Genomic DNA, 22170 nt, shown 5'->3' with positions numbered 1-22170 from the left:
CCCCGAAAAACCTCCCCGCACCACTTCCGGTCACATGTATCCGATGTCCTACAGGCATCCAGACACTATTAACTATACAGCATTAATACCTGAAAGAATGTAAACTTCTTACGTCCCCTTGTCTAAACAATATTCTACGGTTGAAGAGTCTAGTCGACGGAACACACAGAGTTTCTGGATCCAGGAGACAAAGTTTGACACAGACACAAGTGCTTGTTCAATCAGAGTCCAAAATGTATTGTATTAAGGACTAATATGTATATGCTTGAAACAGGAGGTGTCATATAAAACCACCAGAGTGGAAAATCACCAGACTTTCTGTTTAGTCTTATTAAATACGTGATCATATCTGATTGTTCAGGAGGAATATTACAATATCAAAACAATTGTCCCTAGATATCATTAGGAACCTTGAGATGGAGAACAACAGATACTTATATCAGCATAAGACATGATACAACTTTAACCGAGGTTAAACAACAAGAAATTAAGGCACATCTTATATGAATAGAAGCTAATATTAATAGGAATGAATGCGAATGAATACATATGATATATGAACTTTGTATTAAAAACAGATGCAAAATTTGTAGAGGACAGGACGAAATCAGTTTCTCACAATGGCCACTTTCAGACCAACGGTCTTACAACCAGTCCTGTGTCCCTTTAAAGAACAAGGTGTTAATACAAAATCTTAAATAAAAGGATAGTTGCATTCGCGTATTGTTGTGTGGTTTTCCTTCTTGAATATTCAGAGTCATTTGTACTATTAGAGACATTTGTTTTGGCATCTCGCATCATCATTTAAAATTACGTCCGTTGTAAGATGTTCATTTCTCTCTAATTTTACTTCTTAATTTAGGATTATACCAGTGATTATTATACTTATTAGGATTAGAATAATCGTTGTTCCACGCAGTCCACCTGGCTGCCTGAACAGATGCCATGGCCTGTATTTAAGAATATCTGGGCCAAACACAATAAGGGCTTCTGTAAGTGTGCACGCATCCTTTTTAGAATAGAATTTGGCCCTCAATGCACCTCAGGGGAAGCTACAGAGTCAGCACTGTTGGCTCAATGGGCCTTCTATCTTCTTGCTTTGGGTGGGCCCCACCTCATGAAAGGTAGTTCTTTTCTCAGCTTAGTCAGTGCTTTCTCCACCCTGAGGTGTAGTAAGGTGAATCCTCTCTTGAGATTCTATGTTAAATTGGAGCTTGCATGCTCTCCTGAAGAACACAACTTCAGTCTGGAAGCGTGTATCCACTGGCTGGTAGTCCGTCAGAACTCCTGTCCGTGTTACGGCAATCACAGTCGCTTGTCCGTGGTACTTTGGTTCTCTAACCTTTGTTGGGTTCAGATTCCTCACAAAGACTTTCTGTCCTGGAACAAAGTTATGAGTAGGCTGCTCTGAGGGAAGAGGAAGGCACAAAGAAACATCAGCACATAGAATTTAACTTTTCGACTAGGGAAGTCACGTAGTCCTCCTGGATCACCTGAAGATCACCTAAACAAGAAATACCAGACCGGCCTTTGACCCACGGGGTCGGGAAAGGTCTACCCATTAATACCTCGAACAGTGACAATTTTGTCGTGGAAGATGGAGTCATTCTTATTTCTGCCAAGACTGCAGGCTATAAATCAACCCACTTTCTTCCTGTTTCGAGTACAGCTTTTGTTAGTCGTGTTTTCAGTGTTCGATTCACGACTGCTGCACTTTACGGATGGTACGGGAAATTAAAATTCCAATCAATAGACAACGCTTTTGATAAGAGCTTTTACTTTTGACGCAAAACCCGTCCCGTTGTCTGATGCCAATCTGGCCGGTTCCAATCTCCTTCATTAAGATTTTTATCACTGTTTTAGCATCTTCCCTTGCGCATGGAAATGCTTCAGGCCACTTTGAGAATCGATCAACAATTACCAAAAGATATTTTAAGTTACCTATTGGCGGCATGTGCGTAAAATCAATTTCTAGATGTTGAAAAGGAGATTCCGGATGTCTCAATGCATAGTGCTTAGCTGATTTGTGCGGATTTACCTGAGCACATGTTAAGCATGCATCAAAAACAAGCTTTGCTGTTCTATGAACATCGGCTATACAATACAATTGATTAATTGCTTGAACTACTTTTGCACAACTGGTGTGAGAAAACCCATGGGTTAATCATCCTAATTAGACATTACCTAGTTTCAGTAGTGCTATTCTACCCTGTTCATCTCTCATAATCCCTTCCTTGTCAGGAGTGCAAAAACTTTTCTCCAATGCTCTAAGTCTCCCTGTGTTGTTTGACTTTGCAGGAATTTGATATCGATGTTAGATACATTCGTTATGTGCACCGTCATTGCTACCTGTTTCATTTTTTGGATGAAATGGTGATTTAATCTGATTTTGGGCTGCTGCCTTTGCGGCTTCATCAGCCCTTCTGTTGCCTATAGTCTGTTCATCCTCCCCTGAAGCGTGACCCTTGAACTTTACTATGGCCACTTCGAGCGGAAGCTGAACTGTTTCACTTAACTGTCCTATCAGATTTGCATGTGCTATTGGCTTTCCATCAGCAGTTTCATAACTTCTCGCTTTCCACATTCTGGCATAATGGTGAAGAACACTCCACGCATACCTAGAGTCTGTGAAAATTGTTACTCTCTTTCCTGTCATCAGCTCACAGGCCCGTATTAATGCTATCAACTCTGCTGCTTGAGCCGAATTGTAGTCTAGAGCAAAAGCTTCTTTTACCTCTCCTGAATCGTAAATCACAGCATAGCCACAGAGGTAGACACCGTCAGAGGACTTTGAACAAGACCCATCAACATAAATGGGTCAGAACTAAGGTGACCTATTTGGGACATGTGCTGATGCAGGGTCTCAGAGCAATATCAACAGATAGGGTCCAGCTGATCATAAAGGTTAAGTCCCCACAGACAGTGCAGCAGCTACAAAGCTTTCTGGGACTAATTAACTATTGTAGACAGTGGATACCTGACTGCGTGATTCATGATAGGCACCTGAGGGGTCTGATAGATCACAAAGCTACGCCAAACACAGCATTGGAGTGGAAGAACACAAACTGATGAAGGCAGATCAGTCATTTTGGCCAAAGTTCTGTGCACTGCTGCAGAAAAGAGAGCGGGTGAGTAGCCCTGAGACTACATAGCCCTGAGCAAGGCGTTTCCACGAATATTCCTGCCCCTTAAATGTGAATGCTAACAAAGGCTGAGTATCTGTGTGTACAGGTACAGAGAAAAAGGCTTCACACAAATCAATTACTGTGAAATACTTGTGCGAATGTGGGACTGAATTCATAACAGTCAAAACATCAGGCACAATTGGTGCGAGTGGTATGATTAACTGGTTAACTGCTCTTAAATCTTGAGTTAATCTCCAAATTTTCCCATCAGCTTTCATAACAGGATTAATTGGTGTGTTATATGGTGAGTGTGTTTGTTCGAGGACACCCTGCTTGACAAAAATTTCCAATCAACTGTTGAATGCCTTGTTCCTTATCTTTAGACAAAGGGTATTGTTTAATGTAGACAGGTTTGTTTGTTTTAAGTTAAGCCCTATAAGGTTGTCAATGAAACCTGGTTCATCCCTGAACTGAGACCATAACAGGGTCCTGTTGACTACCTCTTGACATTTATCAAGAAACACTCTTATCTGTTTAAAAAAATATTTCAACATCTGTAAATGTTTCCCAAACAACGCATGTGGGTTTGTCCCCGTATCGCTGTTTGTGATTTTATCATTTTCAATTGATAATTGTGGGGAAGGCAAACTTTTCTTAACGGTCTATCATTTAGCGTGTTTCGAGTGCGTACCCAAACCATTGAATTTTGAGGGTTTGTAGTTACATTAGGTTTATCAATTAATTTTTCCGGTTTCATCTCTTTTGGTTTTATCGACAGTGATGGTGCAGAGGGAGAAGTCTGTTTTTGGCAAGGGGCAGTGTCTCCCCAACCTCCATTTGACATGCCCTTTGCCAGTAACATACACTCATCAGAAAATGAACCTTCCCTCGGATAGGAATATACATTTTGGGTTTTATTCCCTCCGGCCATCCTGCGAGATTGCTAACATATGGATCTGTATAAAATCCTTGATTATTTCTGTACATAAATGCCACTGGCGTTTCGCCCGGCAGTGGCTTTAAAAAAAGAATTCCCCATCTTACACTTTCAAACCCGGCGGTGATAAAACGGTACAGTACAGACAAAACAAAGAAAAACCCTAGTGTTCCATCGACCAACCGTTTCAACAGTGCTGCATGTATTATATTGTGATCAGAGGTGGACATTAAATTCACCGTCCTTTTCTGAAACCAATATTTCAATACATGCAGTAACAGTGATATCAATAATATTTTCAATTTTAACTAGGAATGTTATCTTTTAGAATAACCATTAAACAGATTTTATTTATTTTTATTTTTTCGTGAGTAACAAAGCTTCCTCAAAGCTAACACTTCGATCCCAAATTACAGCGTGATCAAGACTGCATTAACCATTCACATTCGTGCGTTAATAATTATTTTATTAATTACTGTCGCCAGCCTCGCTGTCACAACAATGGGAAGTCGAATCCCACTAACATGAATTGAAAACTATTCATATTCGTTAATAATTATTTCATTAATTACTGTCGCCAGACTCACTGTTACAACAATGGGAGAATCAATTCCCACTAACATGAATTTAAACACACAAGAATCCTACAGGGTAAGCGTTAGATTTCTGTAAGTCATAAAGAAATGTATAGAAAAACACTTACCCTTTCTAATGTAGGTCTGTGACCAATCGTCAGTGCGCCCCACAGGTCTTTGTTCTCTTTGGTTCAAAGAGAGAAGAGTCTCCCCTCAGACGAGCCCCCAACTGTAAGAATGATATCTTATTACGTCCCCTTGTCTAAACAATATTCTACGTTTGAAGAGTCTAGTCGACGGAACACACAGAGTTTCTGGATCCAGGAGACAAAGTTTGACACAGACACCAGTGCTTGTTCAATCAGAGTCCAAAGTTTATTGTATTAAGGACTAATATTTATATGCTTGAATCAGGAGGTGTCATATATAACCACCAGAGTGGAAAATCACCAGACTTTCTGTTTAGTCTTATTCCTCCTGAACAATCAGATATGATCACGTATTTAATATTACAATTGTCCCTAGATATCATTAGGAACCTTGAGATGGAGAATAAAATATACTTATATCAACATAAGACAGTATAAGACATGATACAACTTTCACCGAGGTTAAACAACAAGAAAGTAAGGCACATTTTATATGAATAGAAGCTAATATTAATAGGAATGAATACGTATGATATATGAACTTTGTATTAAACACGGATGCAATATTTGTAGAGGACGGGACCAAATCAGATTCTAACAATACCCAAATGAAAAATAAAATAGTAACATAAAATAAAATCACAAATATTAATCTTTAGACCGCATCACAGCATTAAAACTGCGCTTGTTAGAATTACAAATGACCTCCTTATTGCATCAGATAAAGGTAACATTTCACTCTTAGTCCTGCTTGACCTTAGTGCTGCTTTCGATACTGTAGACCATAAAATACTACTAGATCGTTTACACAATTATATCTGTATTCAGGCACAGGCACTGCAATGGTTCAGATCTTACTTAACAGACAGATATCAATACGTCCATTTAAATGGGAAATCGTCAAATCTTACGCAAGTAAATTATGGATTACCTCAGGATTCGGTTTTAGGACCCTTGCTTTTCTCCATATACATTGTGCCCCTCAGCAACATTATTAGAAAACATGGAATTAGCTTCCACTGTTATGCAGATGATACTCAGCTATATATCTCATCAAGACCAGATGATTCCTTTAAGCTATCCAAACTGGCAGAGTGCATCGATGACATAAAACATTGGATGACTAGTAATTTCCTTCTTTTAAACTCTAGCAAAACAGAAATATTACTTATAGCACCAAAATCAAGTAAACAGAATATCTCAGATTACAGCATGCAAATTGAAAGCTGCACTGTTACTCCAACAAATACAGTTAAAGACCTAGGCGTTATATTAGACGGCAACCTGTCATTTAAAAATCACATCTCAAATATCACAAAAACAGCCTTCTTCCACCTTAGAAATGTTGCCAAATTACAAAATAGTTTGTGTGTTGCAGACGCAGAAAAACTTATTCATGCATTTGTGACCTCACGGCTTGACTATTGTAATGCTCTACTACTTAGTGGTTGTCCTGTATCATCAATAAACAAAGTACAGTTAGTTCAGAATGCAGCTGCCAGAGTTCTTACTAGGTCAAGAAAATACGATCACATAACCCCAGTTTTATCATCGCTTCACTGGCTACCCATTAGGTATCGTATTGATTTGAAAATTCTTTTAATTACTTACAAAGCCATGAACTGTTTAGCACCTACTTACTTAACAGAGCTTTTATCACGTTACAACCCATCACGCTCTCCAAGATCTCAAAACTTAGGACTTTTGACAACACCTAGAATAACAAAATACACCAAAGGGGGACGAGCTTTCTCATACGTAGCACCTAAACTCTGGAATAGCCTTCATGATACTATTCGAGGGTCAGACACATTCTCCCAATTTAAATCTAGATTAAAGACACATCTTTTCAGCCAAGCTTTCACTTAATGCATAGTTAATGAACAGCAGCTACGCTAATTATTCTCTTTATTCTCTTTCCGCCTCTGCCTCGGGATGCCCATCCCGAGGTAGGAAGAAGTTCCACCATGTCCAGACGACCGACAGATGCCCATCCCCAATTTGAGATTACGCCAGCTACAGCTGCAGACTGACTGACCATCCCAGCTCCATCTAAGGCAATTCCACCACCAGCCAAGAGAAATATGACCATCGGACCATCCCAGCTCAGACCACTACATCCCCAACCAAGAGCAAAAGACGGACTATTTGTCTTATTAATGCTGAAGTTACAATATTTGGTATTAAATGCTAAACTAAAATCACATGTCACCAGTTTGAGTGCAGCTATGACACGTCAGAGGGGATCTGGCCCTCCCGGTTGAGCCTGGTTTCTCCCGAGGTTTTTTTCTCCATTAATCAATCATTGGAGTTTGGGTTCCTCGCCACAGCAGGGCAGTGTTGGCCTGCTCACCGGGAGACTGCATTCATTCATTTATTTATTTAATTAGAAATTAGATATTTTTTATTAGAATGATCTTACCCGTTGTATAAATACCATGCACTGTGCTGTTTTAACTTTTCTGTTTTTCCTTTTTGCCCCTGTAAAGCTGCTTTGAAACAATACACATTGTGAAAAGCGATATATAAATAAACTTGAATTGAATTTCCATCTACGCGCATGGTGATATTGGTCCAGCACAGAGCTAGCAAGTATCCGATTCTATACATATAATAGCTGCTTCAAGTTCGTGCCTGTTTGCTACAGATGATTTTATTGGTTTCCAGACATGTTTTACCTACCTCGCGGCCATGCTCTCTCTCTCTTTTTCACTCTCTCTGCGCTTCCTAGCGTTTTTGTGTTTCACGTTTACGTATTATATGTTTTGTCAGTATATGCATAGGCCTAATTGTTTGTTGAGTTAGTTCAATAAATACCCATGTATTCCCTCATGATGGTTCATTTGCTTTTTCTCAAAGGATTTGGTCACTTAAACTGTGACAAATCGGGATGGCACTCGATTTGTATTGCGCTTTTGTATGTTTAGCTTCATCTGTAACTTTTGCATAATAAAGCAATACGCCCCAAGAAACAATGGATTACAGAGCTTTTTATAAGATTGTTGTGGCCGGATGCGAAGTGGAAAACCCCATTAGCTGTTATAAAATTCACTGTAACCCACTGCTTCACAGGGCTTATTGCTTTTATTAAACAGTTATTCCATATGCGTAGCAAAGTTTCTTAAAATAAAGTAAATAAAATGATGTTTGGGCTAAGTAATGCATTCAGCCGTAAGAAATCGGGGTATTTTATAACGTCTTTGAACTCTGCTCAGCCAATCAGAAACTAGGACCAAAACTGACCGTTTCATAAAATGATTTTATTAAACATTGATCTTATTACTATTAATGTTTTTATCTTCTCCTTACCCCCCGAGCCTTCAATCATCTAGTTTCAACCAAAGGTTCAGGGAATTTATAAAAACAAGGGAGGGGGGAAACAGAAAGCATGTTAAAATAAAAATATGAGAGGAAAATGTTAGAGAACACAAATAAAGGAGTGAAATAACCAAGGAAAACAAAATTTTGTCCTGCTTTTATGCTTTAATTTTGTGCAATAGGCTCTATTTTTAAACATTGAAACAAAATATTTTTCAAAAGTGTTAACAGAAAAAAATAATTGTTGTTTCGAATTTTTGTCTGCATCAAGAACCACAAATAAAAATATACAGTGCATACTGGTGGCCATTGGCGATTAGATGTTTTTAACCCAACATTTATGTGTTCAAGGGTGGCGACTAAAATTTTTGGAAGCCAGAAAGCATCGCTAAGGTGATTGGTTTCATCTCACATACTGATAAAAAATTGACCTAGAATGCACTGTACCTTGGATAAAAGCATCTGCCAAATACAAATTAAATTTAATAGTCAATTGTTGTGCAATCCTAAATAATACACACAACATTTGTACTGGGAGTTTTTATTTAATACAAAAAGTATATCAAAATCACAGTAGTGACACACACCGGCAAAATTAGACATACAACTAAAGCTAAACGTGTGCCCCATTATAAGTCAATATACTGGCTTTGAAGGCCCCTTAAAGTGTGCTTGTGTCTATAAATGTGGATGTATATGTTAATAAAGCATTTTTGTATTTTCATCTCTATACCTATTGAGACAGAAAAATGCAGCTGAGATTTCAGAACATTTTGTCCTTCAGAAATTGTGTCTGAGGTCAGCAGAAACACGAAAGTACTTCAAATCCATATCTAAGATCTACACCAGTTTACACTGAAAAGACTAGTGATTTGAAAATGTTAGCATGCAAACTATAAACACTAGTCGAGTTAATTTTAGACTTCATTCTTTCATGTACTCTGAAGGCTTGCAGACAGCAAAATGTTGAGCGTTACTTGTGCACATTAATAGTATCACTACTTTAATATTGTGTGGTTCAAAGTATTACCAACTTAATACTGAACATTCGTAATATGATTAAGTACCTTAGTTCAGTGGTTCTCAAACGGGGGTTCACTAGAAGGATCCTTGTGGGCCACATTTCTTGTGGCATTTTATGAAACATAGTTTTTTATCATACATTTTAGCAATTATACAGCCGATAAATAAGACCACAAACCAGAATCATTGATGTTTGAGCATTTTTTATTGTATATGTTTTTAATTTAATAAAAATTCTATTTAAGATTAAATTACAAGTCCTTTTTGGGGTGGCCTCAAGCGATGCAACCTAAACAAAGGGATTTCGCTTTACAGCGAAAAAGTCTGAGAACCACTGCCTTACTATACAGTACCTTTCATTAATTGGTTTCGTTCATTGTTTAAAAAAAAAAAAAAAGAGTAATTTTGAAGAGTAATTTGATGGATCAAAACATATTCAAAATGGTTTCTTAGAAGAGAACATTATTAAACATTATATTGCTGGAGTAATATTTCCAATAAGCCTTTTAAAAACGTAATGCCAGATTAAGCAAATGTAAAATAAACACGCACGTATGCAAACACAAAACATGATTAGTGCAAAATATCACATTTACAAAAATGCAAGGAACAAACAAAAAGACAACAACAAGAACAAATATATAATAGCGTGCTTGAGTCTGGGGCAGGGCCTCTGAGAAAAAAAGGCCTGATGTATTATATGTGTGGAATAATTAATTCTGCTCCCCTTTTCTATTCTTCGAAGTCAGCAAAAAAGCAACTTCGGGAAACGTAAAATTGGTCACAAATCAGTGTAAAAAAACTCACATATGTATCAACCCTGTTGATTCAGAAAGCCAGAGTTAAAAAATGTATGTGTACATCTGCAGGTTAGCTAGAATGTATCTGTAAATCTACAACTCAACAAATTTATTCAATTTAATCACTGATCATCTGGTTTGATTTGTTTGGCTGCTGTTGAAAATACTGTAACTGCCATCCTTCTTTAGCGTTTCTTTGGAAGAAGATAGTGGTCAGAGGGAGACATAAACTTAAACAGAAAGAGAGAGACAAAATCTCTGCAGGGAATGCACTAAAAAAATGCATGCATGTTAATCTTTCCACAGTCCTTATTGAAAGTGAAAAAGTGATTAGCCAGTTTGCATACTGACCGTCTTTCATTTGTCAACATAAATGAAATGATCTCCTGAGTTCACTGTTCACCATAGATATACTGCACGATCAATACCAGCAGCAAACAAGATGTAATTTAGCTTTATATAAGGGGCCTGGGGTGCATTTTTTTTTCATTTCACGATTTTTAATTTCTTCGTTATTCCGCCCATGGATTCCCCAGGTTCCTAGCGCACGCAGATCGTATTTTTTTATTTTTTATTTAGCACTTCCATTTCCTTGAAAAACGTAAAGATGTCAAATTAAATTTATATATATTTCAAGTGATGGATATGTAATGCACTGCATGTTGCTTGCTTACTTTGATAAAAAGCTTGATGCATGTAAGTCTAGTTGTCAAAATAATAAGGAATGATGCTTCTAACTACAGCTCTAACCAGTAGTTCCAACCACGCAACTTTGCGATGCAGTTTCCTGCTTGCAATTGATTGTGGAATGATGGATTTTGGAAACACTTAAATCGTCGAACTATGCTGGAACGACGGAACTTGCGATCATAGTTGGCTAACACTGTTTTGGGGAACACACGCCCGATTTGATCTAGTTTTAACAAGTATCTGAAATTTTCTGGAATAGAATAGGTATCTAATAATCTAACCAGGTGTGACGCAATATGCCAGCAAGTACTACACTTGAATTAGCTGGAATCATACGTGCTTTTCTGTTCTATCCAGCTCCAAATGTGGCAGGAACAGCTGAGGTTATATTTCCATTTACGCAGCTGATTCTATGCAGTAGCTATGGTGTTCTACATTGTTTCTGATCCACAACTATGCCAACAACACGTGACTGGGCCAAATAAAAACTAACCACCCTTAAACATCTAAGATATTCTGGTACCCACATGAAAAACAAAGTAATCAAAATTTTATTTCAAATCAAATATCTGCCCTCTTAACGAAATAGCTCACCTAACTTAAACAAGCTGTGTAATTTTAGGTACCATTAATGTGACTGCATTTTGTTCTTATTGTGAATGGACAAATTACTTTTTTTGTGACTTTTTTTAGTCACATCATTCCTGGTTTCTTCACATGATATAAAACTTTTATCTTGGTCCATAGACACCTCATTATCTAAAAAACATCGGGGACTAAAGCACTGGGGGAAATAATAAACCAAAAATGTTATTTCTGTCTAAACAGTTTGAACATATAAGTTTATTCTTAAGTAGAAAAAGCTATCTATCCCAACCTGAACATTTCTTAAAAATGTTTTTTGTGCTAGTTCCACTGAACAAAATAACAGTATATGAAATGGGTACAACATTTTTTTTCGAACTATTCGTTTAAACACTAAATGTCTGGAGTGTTTGGAATCTTTATTATCAAAGACACAGTATGCCTGTTTTAGCCACTGTAGTATGGTCACTGCCATGGTACTTTCTTGACCATTGGGCTGTCTCTCTCCTCTTGAAACTGATTTTCAGAGGGCGGCACTGGAGTGGAACAAGAAGAGGGCTGGAGTGCTGGGGTGGAAGCCATCAGGTTTAGACTCTCCATGGAGTCTGTGTTGAGAGGACGCTGGTTTTCATGCTGAGGGCAGATCACATATCGATTAGGGTGGTGCACTTCAACAGTGGCCACTGAACCTGAACCCTTAAGTGGCCCCAGTACACATTGAACCCCCGTTATGGGGTCACGTCCCCCCACTGCTCCCAGCTCTCCAGTTGACTCCTCCATGTTGACGTAGAGTATCTCATCTGGATCTTGGCTTGGCAGATCTTCCAGGACCTTTTCAAGCTCACAGTGCAAGATCTCAAAGCTTGGCCTGTCCTTCGGGCTTAGTAACCAGCAAGAGAACATGAGGGAATAGCTGATAAAAGCAAAGAAAAAAAATCATCTTATGAAGGATGGCTTTCAAAACTGTTCTTATCCAGCAAAGTGTAAAACCTTTGTTTTACTACAAATACAATGTGATCACATGTGTTTTTGCAATATAAAACTAAAACTAATCACAAATCATTTTGGAACCATCGCTTCAAATTAAATAGATTTGAATACCAAGGGTATGTACGTATACATCTCTCTCCATTTTATACATTTTTGATTTATGCCAGCACCACATGCAATTATAACATGTTAAATTTTTTGCATGATATTATGCTTCAACCGATTTGCAGGTGATGGCTAAAATCAACAGGACGACATAATGGCTCATTTATGACTCTATTGTGTCCATTGTGGGGCTCCTAAAACTCGAGCTCCAAAACTTTGAGCTGCATCAACTTAAGATGGATGTAGCTCATTTCGGAAGAAGTACAATTTCAACCAAAAGCGAAACGTTGCCCTCTAACCATGGTTAAAAAAAGACGTTTTTCAATAAGTGCACGCTGTTTAGTACTTACATGCTGTCAAGACAGTCTGGAGGTTGTTTGAGTCGGTTACCCTGCCTCAGATAATCATAGATTTCACTATTTTCCACTCCCGGATAAGGCGTCTGACCACGAGTGGCTATCTCCCACATCGTCACTCCAAACGACCACTGCAAGACACAGGCAAATATTAAGAGCAGATTTGGCAGGAAAATATACAGAATATTGTTTCAGAATACATCATTACATGAAAATAAATAAGTAATGTGTGCCTAAGAGTGTTTTATAGGTGTTCTAATTAGTTTTTAAAGGTTATTCAGTGAGGCAATATAGTTTAATGTAACACATGGCATTAGTTTATTGTAAATAAAAGCAAAGCTGAAACCTAACAGTAAACCTAAAATGCCAGGGTATTTCTGTTTTTCATTAAGCGCCATTTATGTCAGGGTGTGAATTTGCATGTTCATTTGGCAAATCGGCATTGAAAATTGCTTGGGTATAAAGGTTGAAAAACGTCTCAAAGCGGTAAGCGTGTGTGATTATCCTCCTGGTATGGACAAGCCTTGTTGTACAATGTATTGACAGAAAAAAAATGTCATCATAACATCAAAATAACACTAACATTATTTTTATTTACAACGTTGAATGAAGTTCTGTATTTTTTTATGATTTTCTCAAATTGGATTGATAAACCTTACCTAACAATGATAGCTGTTAGGTTTAGGTATTTGGTAGGATTAGGAATGTAGAATATAGTCTTGCAGAATTGTACTCTGTAAATAATAATAAATAGCCAATATTCTAATAATATGCATGCTTATAAGCAACTTGTTAATTGTGAAAATTGGTCCCTATACTAAAGTGTTACTGAATCAATCTGTTTCTTAATTTTAAAGAAGCTGCAGGGTACTTGTCCTGGCATATGCTGTTTTGCAACTTCTAATTTCCTTACATATTTGAAACAAATGTGAATAGAGAGCATGTTAGCTTGACAACAATATACACATTATTTGGAAATACCGTAGGTTAAAAAAGACCAACAAATTTATCAGCATTCAACATATACAGCATACCCTGTAAAACAAACAAGTTGCTTTATTGGAAAGGTCTTTAATGTCCACAATCCTGCCTAGTTTAGCTCCAACCCCAATAAATACACCTGAAACATCTCATAAAGGTTTTTGGAATTGCTAGAAACATCCAGGCAGGTATGTTGGAATTATGATCTAAACTCTTCCGGACACTGGACCTCCAGGAACATATCCTGATGGAAAAAAACACAGCATATGCTGTTAGGTAGATTTTGACTCTAATTAACTCAAAACAACTGCAAAGGCCTTCAAATGGTTCTGTAGGCTTCACAATCATGGGGAAGACTGCTGACTTGACAGTTTTCCAAAAAACGACCATTGACACCTTGCACAAGGAGGGCAAGACACTAAAGGTCATTGCAAAAGTGGCTAGCTGTTCACAGGGCTCTGTGTCCAAGCACATTTCTAGAGAGGCGAAGGGAAGGAAAAGATGTGGTAGAAGAAAGTGTACAAGCAATAGGGATAACCGGACCCCGGAGAGGATTGTGAAACAAAACTCATAAAAAAATGTGGGGGAGATTCACAAAGAGTGGACTGCAGCTGGAGTCAGTGATTCAAGAACCACTACGCACAGACGTATGCAAGACATGGGTTTCAGCTGTCGCATTCCTTGTGTTAAGCCACTCTTGAACAACAGACAGCGTCAGAAGCGTCTCGCCTGGGCTAAAGACAAAAAGGCTGCTGAGTGGTCCAAAGTTATGTTTTCTGATGAAAGTAAATTTTGCATTTCCTTTGGAAATCAGGGACCTTAACAAGTCTGGAGGAAGAGAGGAGAGGCACAGAATCCACGTTGCTTGAGGTTCAGTGTAAAGTTTCCACAGTCAGTGATAGTTTGGGGTGCCATGTCATCTGCTGGTGTTGGTCCACTGTGTTTTCTGAGATCCAAGGTCAACACAGCCATATACCAGGAAGTTTTAGAGCACTTCATGCTTCCTGCTGCTGACCAACTTTATGGAGATGCAGATTTCATTTTCCAACAGGACTTGGCACCTGCACACAGTTCCAAAGCTACCAGTACCTGGTTTAAGGACCATGGTATCCCTGTTCTTTAGAAAATCTATGGGGTATTGTGAAGAGGAAGATGCTATATGCCAGACAGAACAATGGAGAAGAGCTGAAGGCCACTATCAGAGCAACCTGGGCTCTCATACACCCGAGCAGTGCCACAGACTGATCGACTCCATTCCACGCCGCATTGCTGCAGTAATTCAGGCAAAAGGAGGCCAAACTAAGTATTGAGTTCTGTACATGCTCATACTTTTTATGTGCATACTTTTCAGTTAGCCAAGATTTCTAAAAATCCTTTCTTTGTATTGGTCTTAAGTAATATTGAAATTTTCTGAGATACTGAATTTGGGGTTTTCATTAGTTGTCAGTTATAATCATCAAAATTAAAAGAAATAAACACATGAAATATATCAGTCTGTGTGGAATGAATGTATACATTATACAAGTTTCACTTTTAGAATGGAATTATCGAAATAAATACATTTTTTTGATGATATTCTAATTACATGACCAGCACCTGTATATATGAGTTTGCGATTCAACTCTGCTTACTGTATGTGGTGTTGGGCTGCTTCTAAATCTTATGTTCAATGTAACTCAGAGTGCTGTGTGGTAGTGCTGCACGATTAATCATATTGCAATCACAATCGCAATGTCAGCCTATGTGTTTACACGATTCCAAAATGTTGTGAAGTGCATTTGTGGACGTGACATATATTCATTCTAAGAGCTGTATGCCCAGTTTCTATGCCGGAAAAAAATAAGATAACAGATCAGTCTCGTGTTGCGTGTGTGCTTGGTCACGTGACATCCTGATTCGCAGTGTGGAGACAGGAGACATTGGATACAGAGCAGACGACACTGAACTTGTGCCCAGAAAAACTGTTCCTCTGTTATTTGCCGATATTTTGCCGTCAGGATATCAGACACTGAGCAAAGAGAGGTACTGTGTAGAATTCGAATTTATATCAGCACCTGAAACAACACCAAGAGAAAAGTATGATGAATGCAGGACGGTAAAAGCCAAGAGTAGTGAAGACACCAATCAAAACAAAGCACGACCTGTGAGCAGAACAAAACAACACATCATTACAGATGTGTTAGCGAGTGTCACACCATATGAAAAGACGTTGCAAAGATATAAAGACATTGCTGACTCCATCACGCACTGCTTGGCAAAAGACATAATGCCCACTTATACCGTTAGCAAAGAGGGATTTCAGAATTTCTCTCAAGTTGCAATACCTGAGCTTTACGATAAGTGCCGTAGTGAGGTTCAACTTGAAATGTTTATGATGAAATTCTTTTCAACCACTTGGGACCTTTGGTCAAGCAGGATGACCAAGCCATACATTAGCCTAACTGTGTACTTTTTCTATGAGGAGTTTGAACTGAAAAGCCTTTGCCTGAAAACATCCTATTTCCCTGACGACCACATAAGGAGAGAACATAACCGCAGGTTTGAGAGAGGCACTGGCTGCATGGGACCTTTGTGAGGATGCTCAGGTCGCTGTCACAACGGCACTTACATCGTCAAAGTGGTAGTTCTTAATCACTAGACAAGTTTCCATTGATTTGGGCATTGACTTCATCTGGCCATAGGTGAGGATATTTAATGCTACTGTACGTACGATAGGACAGCGATTAGCGTCTATAATAAATCTAGATATATAGTGTAGAAATCGGTTTGTCACAAAGTACTAGAAATGGCCCATTTCATTTGATTTTATGATTATTAGCAAAACACAATTTAAAAATAATTAGAACACATATGCCGCGGCTATGCCAATAACTACATTTTCATTTCCTTCATATTTTGGTAGATTGAGAGTGGTGACTTGATAGGAATAATATTAACTGTGTCATAATTTTGTGGTAACAACTGCACACGGATGAGGACGAACGGAGATACTAGTGATTGGTGATTCAATTGTCCGGAACGTTAACATAGAGGCACCATCCACCATAGTCAAATGTTTACCGGGAACCAGAGCGCCTGACATCAAGTCAAAGTTAAATGTGCTGAATACGGCTAATCGTAAATTCAGTTAGATTGATATTCACGTTGGCACAAATGATGTTAGACTCCGTCAATCGGAGATCACTAAAGATAATATTATAGAGGTGTGTGAGCTTGCAAGCACGATATCAGACACCGTTATATTCTCTGGCCCCCTCACTGCTTACTGTGGTGATGAGATTTATAGCAGATTATCATCACTAAATGGCTGGTTGTCTGAGTGGTGCCTGCAGAATAATATAGATTTTATAAATAACTGGACGAGTTTTGAGGGCAGACCTAACCTGTTGAAACAAGATGGTCTCCATCCCTCCTGGGATGGGGTTTCCCTCCTCTCTAGAAATTTGGCACACAGTCTTAATAATGCTAAAGGCTGACTACCTGGGGCCCAGGTCAGGAAGTAGACAGAATGGCTTAACCAACTGTCTGCTTGCCGTCTCAGGTAACAGAATACACAAAATATACAACATGTAATAATCCCTTCTCACAAACAACATAAAATAGAGACTGTGTCTTTCCCCTGGATTAGCAAACATAAGATACTGCGTAAACCTCTTGAAAGTAATTTAATTAACGTTAAACAAATCAAACATGAACAAAATACAGATAATCAACCGTTACGACTCGGATTGCTTAATATAAGATCTCTCTCAAATAAAACATTTTTTAAATTTATTCTAGCTATTGTATATAGGCCTCCAGGACACCACACAGATTTTCTTAAAGATTTTGGTGGGTTCTTATCAGAAATAGTACTGGCCGCAGATAGAGTCCTTGTCGTCGGTTACTTTAATATCCATGTAGACAATGATACAGATGCCTTGGGAATGGCTTTCAAAGACACTCTTAACTCCATGGGCGTTAGTCAACATGTGTCAGGACCCACTCACCTTCGTAATCATACTTTAGATTTAATACTATTTTACGATATAAATGTGGACGATGTTAAAATCGTTCAGCAGAGTGAAGACATTTCGGATCATTATCTGATATTATGTTTGCTTCACTGGCCTACGGCTGCAAATCAAACTCCTTGTTACAAATATGGTAGAACGACTACTTCAACTACCAAAGATACGTTTCTCGACAATCTGCCTGAATTGTCTCAAATATCTAGCATGAGTAAAAACGATGACGATCTTGACATTACTATTGAAAATTTTAACTCTACCTTCTCGGAAACATTAGACATTGCTCCTCTGCGTTTAAAAAAGATTAAAAATGGCAGCCCAACACCGTGGTATAATGAACACACTCAGGCTATAAAGAAAGCATCCCGTGAAATGGAGCGGAACTTTAAGAAAACTAATTTAGAGGTATTTCGTATAGCATGGAAGGATAGTACTCGAAAAAACAGGAATGCCATTAAAACGTCTAGATCCACCTAGTTTTCATCACTAATAGAAGAAAACCATCACAACCCTAGGTTTTTATTTTACACCGTGGCTAAATTAACAAAAATTACGTTGTCAGCGACTTCAGATTCTGATTATCAGCATAACAGTGATGAATTTATGAACTACTTCACGAGTAAAATCCAAGATATTTGAGAAAAAAATATAACAATGCAACCAGAAGTGAAACCCGCTGAAAAAACTAACTACAGCACCCCTAAGGAGAAATTGCAATTTTTTTCTACAGTAGATCACGATGAACTCTCTAAAATCATTAGATCATCCAAATCAACAACATGCGTGCTAGACCCTATACCTACAAAACTACTGCAAGAAATGCTCCCGGAAATCATAGATCCTCTTCTTAGTATTATTTACTGATTACTGACATTAGGACATGTGCCTAAAGCATTTTAGGTGGCTGTTATAAGGCCCCTTGTCAAAAAAACCAAACTCGACCCAAGAGAACTAGGGAATTACAGGCCTATATCGAATTTACCTTTTATATCTAAAGTTCTTGAAAAAGTAGTTTCAACTCAGTTATGCTCCTTCCTCCGAAGGAATGACATCAATGAAGAATTCCAGTCTGGATTTCGAGCATGTCACAGTACAGAGGCTGCTTTGATCAGAGTTACAAATTATCTGCTTTTAGCGTCTGACCGTGGCTGTATTTCGTTATTGGCGCTGCTAGACCTTAGTGCTGCATTTGACACCATTGACCACAGCATACTCCTACACAGACTCGAAAAGTACGTTGGCATTAATGGAATAGCATTGAAATGGTTTAAGTCTTATTTATCTGACCGTTTTCAATTTGTAGCAATAAACAATGATGTGTACCGCAAATCGCAAGTCCAGTATGGTGTACCACAGGGCTCAGTCTTAGGGCCTCTGCTCTTCGCATTATATATGCTACCTCTAAGAGATATAATAAAGCGACACGGAATTAGCTTTCACTGTTATGCTGATGATACTCAACTTTATATTTCCTCGAAGCCTCATGAAACCCTGCAGTTCCATCGAATAAAGGAATGCATAGTTGATTTAAAAAACTGGATGAGCAACAATTTTTACTACTGAACTCGGACAAAACAGAAGTGTTACTTACTGGACCAAAAACCGCCATACGTAACCAAGAATACTGCTTAACTATTGACGGACGCTCCATAAAATCCTGGTCGCCAGCTAAGAATCTTGGCGTTGTATTCGATAGTAATCTGTCATTTGAGAGCCATGTCGCCAACACCTGTAAAATTGCATTTTTCCATTTTAAGAATATATCTAAACTACGTCATATGCTGTCACTGTCAGATGCAGAGAAATTAATTCATGCATTCATGACATCAAGACTAGATTACTGTAATGCGATTTTAGGTGGTTGCCCTACAGGCCTATTACAAAAACTGCAACTGGTTCAAAACGCGGCAGCTCGAGTTCTTACACGTACAAAAAAGTATGAGCATATAACCCCGGTTCTGTCAACCTTGCACTGGTTACCTAAAAAGCATCGCATTAACTTTAAGATCTTGCTTATCACCTATAAAGCCCTACATGGTCTAGCGCCGCAGTATTTGAATGAACTTCTATTGTATTACAATCCTCCACGTGCATTATGCTCTCAGGCGCCCTGTCAGTTGGTAATTTCACTGTGTGTGTGTTTGCGTCTGTGCGTCTATGTCAATGTGTTTAAGTATCTATGCATATTGTGTGTGTGGAGCATTTGTATGTCTGTCTTATGTTGTTTTCACCTTTTACTTGTTTTTACAGGTATATGCCTTTAGTTGTTTTTCTTGTATTCAATGTGTCTCATGTACAGCTGCTTTGAAACAATGAAAATTGTAAAAAGCGCTATATAAATAAAGTTGAGTTGAATACCTAAAGGCCGTTGCCTAAAATCCCTTAAACACTTTCCTTAAGTAAGGGAAACCTTTAAGTGTTTTACAACAGCGGCGCAGGTTTGCCGTTATGAAATTATGTCGTTGCCATAGATACGCTTCTGTTTATACAAACTCAACCAGAGGTTTCACAGGAGTTGGAGGACCAAAACCATTGAGAAATGCATAAAGAAAACAAAAAAAGGAAGCGAAATTGGACAGAGGAGGAGAAATGTCTCGATGTAAAGAGGATGGTTCCGGAGGTCATAAAAAAAAAGAAATAATCTCTGTGGTAGCTAAAAAAGAGCTGAGTCTTTATAAGACGGAATCCAACAAAACTTGTAAATTAAAACTACACAAGGCTATTGCATTTTTAAGATTATGTTACGTTAGTATGTTGTGCTGCTGTATAGTGTCACAGAGAACTAACAGGTGGAGCACCACTGCCGGCCGACTTGTCGACTCGCGGTGCCGTAGAGTTTGGTACTCCCAAGGGGGAAGAGCAGGGGGCGGAAGCGCCGAGGACGGCCACCTCCTGCCAGAGGCCGGAGCCTCCATCCGTCCGCCCAAGGTGGAGGAGCAGGGGACGGGGAACTCGCCACTAACCGCTAAAGGAGGAGCCACAGCCGGCCGCAAGGGGGCGGACGGTCGAGCCGTCCACAGAGCGCCCAGGGCCACTGCAAGGCACCGCGAAGGAGAATACCTCGGCTGGTTGAGGACCTAGCGGCAGCATGTCGGGGAAATGTTTTTTTCTCTCTCCCCTCTCTCTTTCCGGTCGCGCCGAGGGCTCCCGTCTCCGTTGTCTCGTCTTGTCGCTACATACCCCAAGGGGAAAGGTACTCCAAGCCTGGGAGACCCCCCGAGGGAGGGAGCAAGCATAGTCTCGGGGGTACGCCTGTGAGGGGCGATGGGGGTATATAGTGGAGTAAGCGGAGCGAGACCGTGAGTCGAGACCGGTGCGCATACAGCTGACGCTCATTAACACTCACTCACCGGTCTCGTATCACGGAGGAGATCGCGAGCATAAGAGAACGAGCGACCGGACCGTCAAAGAGAGAGGACCAGGCCTGGGTTTCAGTTACAATTTGTGTTCATGTACTGTGTTATTCGCCGGTAGTCGTCCGTGAGGGGCTGCCATATGTCTTTTTATTTTCTTGTTATTTAATTATATGTGTAAATGTTTGCCGGTTCCCGTCTCCTTCCTTCCTTTTAATTGAACCTTGTTACAATCTTATTTATATAAAAATGTGTATGTCCACATTTATGTTCTACTTGTTTAATTGTTGAGAAAATAGCTTATTTAACTCCATTTAATTCAATAATGCAAAGATGTTACTGAGAAGACAAAGAAATTCTAATGAATATGTTTAGTTACAATACATATATTCAAATATGAACATGAACCATGACTTATTAAATAAATGCTTCTTCCCTTTCACAGATCCTGTAAAAAAGCAGTCTTTAGTTGCAGAATGTAGTTTAAGTGTTTCCAATTAAAAACAATTTTGATATACTGCAAATAGCTAAAAAAAAACACAATTTAAATATATTTCTTTCTTATATGGTACGACACTCACAAAGATAAGAGTAACAGTAACTCGACTTTTCCAGAATGTATAAAGGTGAAATTTGTCTGAGAAAATGAGAATTTAATATTTTAAGACAGTGTTTTCTCAATTGTAACTACTTTATAGGGGTGTCCCCGACTAAGAATATACATAGTCGAAATAGAATTGTCACGTCTTGCCTATAGTTGACTGATAGTCGAATCAGAAAAAAAACGTATATCTCCGATTTCATTTCCGGTATGCATTTTATGAAAAAAAAAATGAACTAGTCCCTGGATTTTTGCCCGATCGGAACCAAACCAATGCTGATAAATTCTGTGGAGTGTGAATGTAAATATTCATTGAAAAAAAGTTGAAATTTCGATTCAGGGTCGCTAGGGGGCATCAAAACGTCAAACCCGAAAGTAGCCTATTTCATTAAAATGGCTATACCTAGAGAATGGTTTGAGATATCTTCAGGGGGCTTAGACCATATGTGTAGACCCTTAGTCCGGGGTCAGAATAAAAAAAACTTGGTGTTTGGCCACTAGGTGGCGCTATAATGGCAAAGAACTCGAATAGGGCAATACCTACGCAACCGTTTGCCCGATTGACATATTAT

General features: G+C 38.8%; 1 protein-coding gene across 4 annotated transcripts in view; it reads right to left on the bottom strand.

Moving 5' to 3' along the window:
- Positions 1-9313: 9313 nt before the first annotated feature.
- Positions 9314-22170, bottom strand: part of LOC130428323 (tyrosine-protein kinase receptor UFO) — a 114960-nt gene continuing 102103 nt past the window's right edge. For all 4 annotated transcript variants that reach the window (XM_056756244.1, XM_056756243.1, XM_056756245.1 and 1 more), the window contains 2 exons: positions 12648-12784; positions 9314-12115 (listed from right to left, as the gene is read on the bottom strand). In XM_056756244.1, coding sequence (XP_056612222.1) covers positions 11668-12115; positions 12648-12784 — 585 coding nt within the window. In that variant the 3' untranslated portion in view covers positions 9314-11667. The remainder of the gene's footprint in view (positions 12116-12647; positions 12785-22170) is intronic.

The sequence above is a fragment of the Triplophysa dalaica genome, chromosome 9, assembly GCF_015846415.1.
Source record: "Triplophysa dalaica isolate WHDGS20190420 chromosome 9, ASM1584641v1, whole genome shotgun sequence".
Taxonomy (NCBI): domain Eukaryota; kingdom Metazoa; phylum Chordata; class Actinopteri; order Cypriniformes; family Nemacheilidae; genus Triplophysa; species Triplophysa dalaica.
This window is presented reverse-complemented; position numbering and strand designations above follow the sequence as displayed.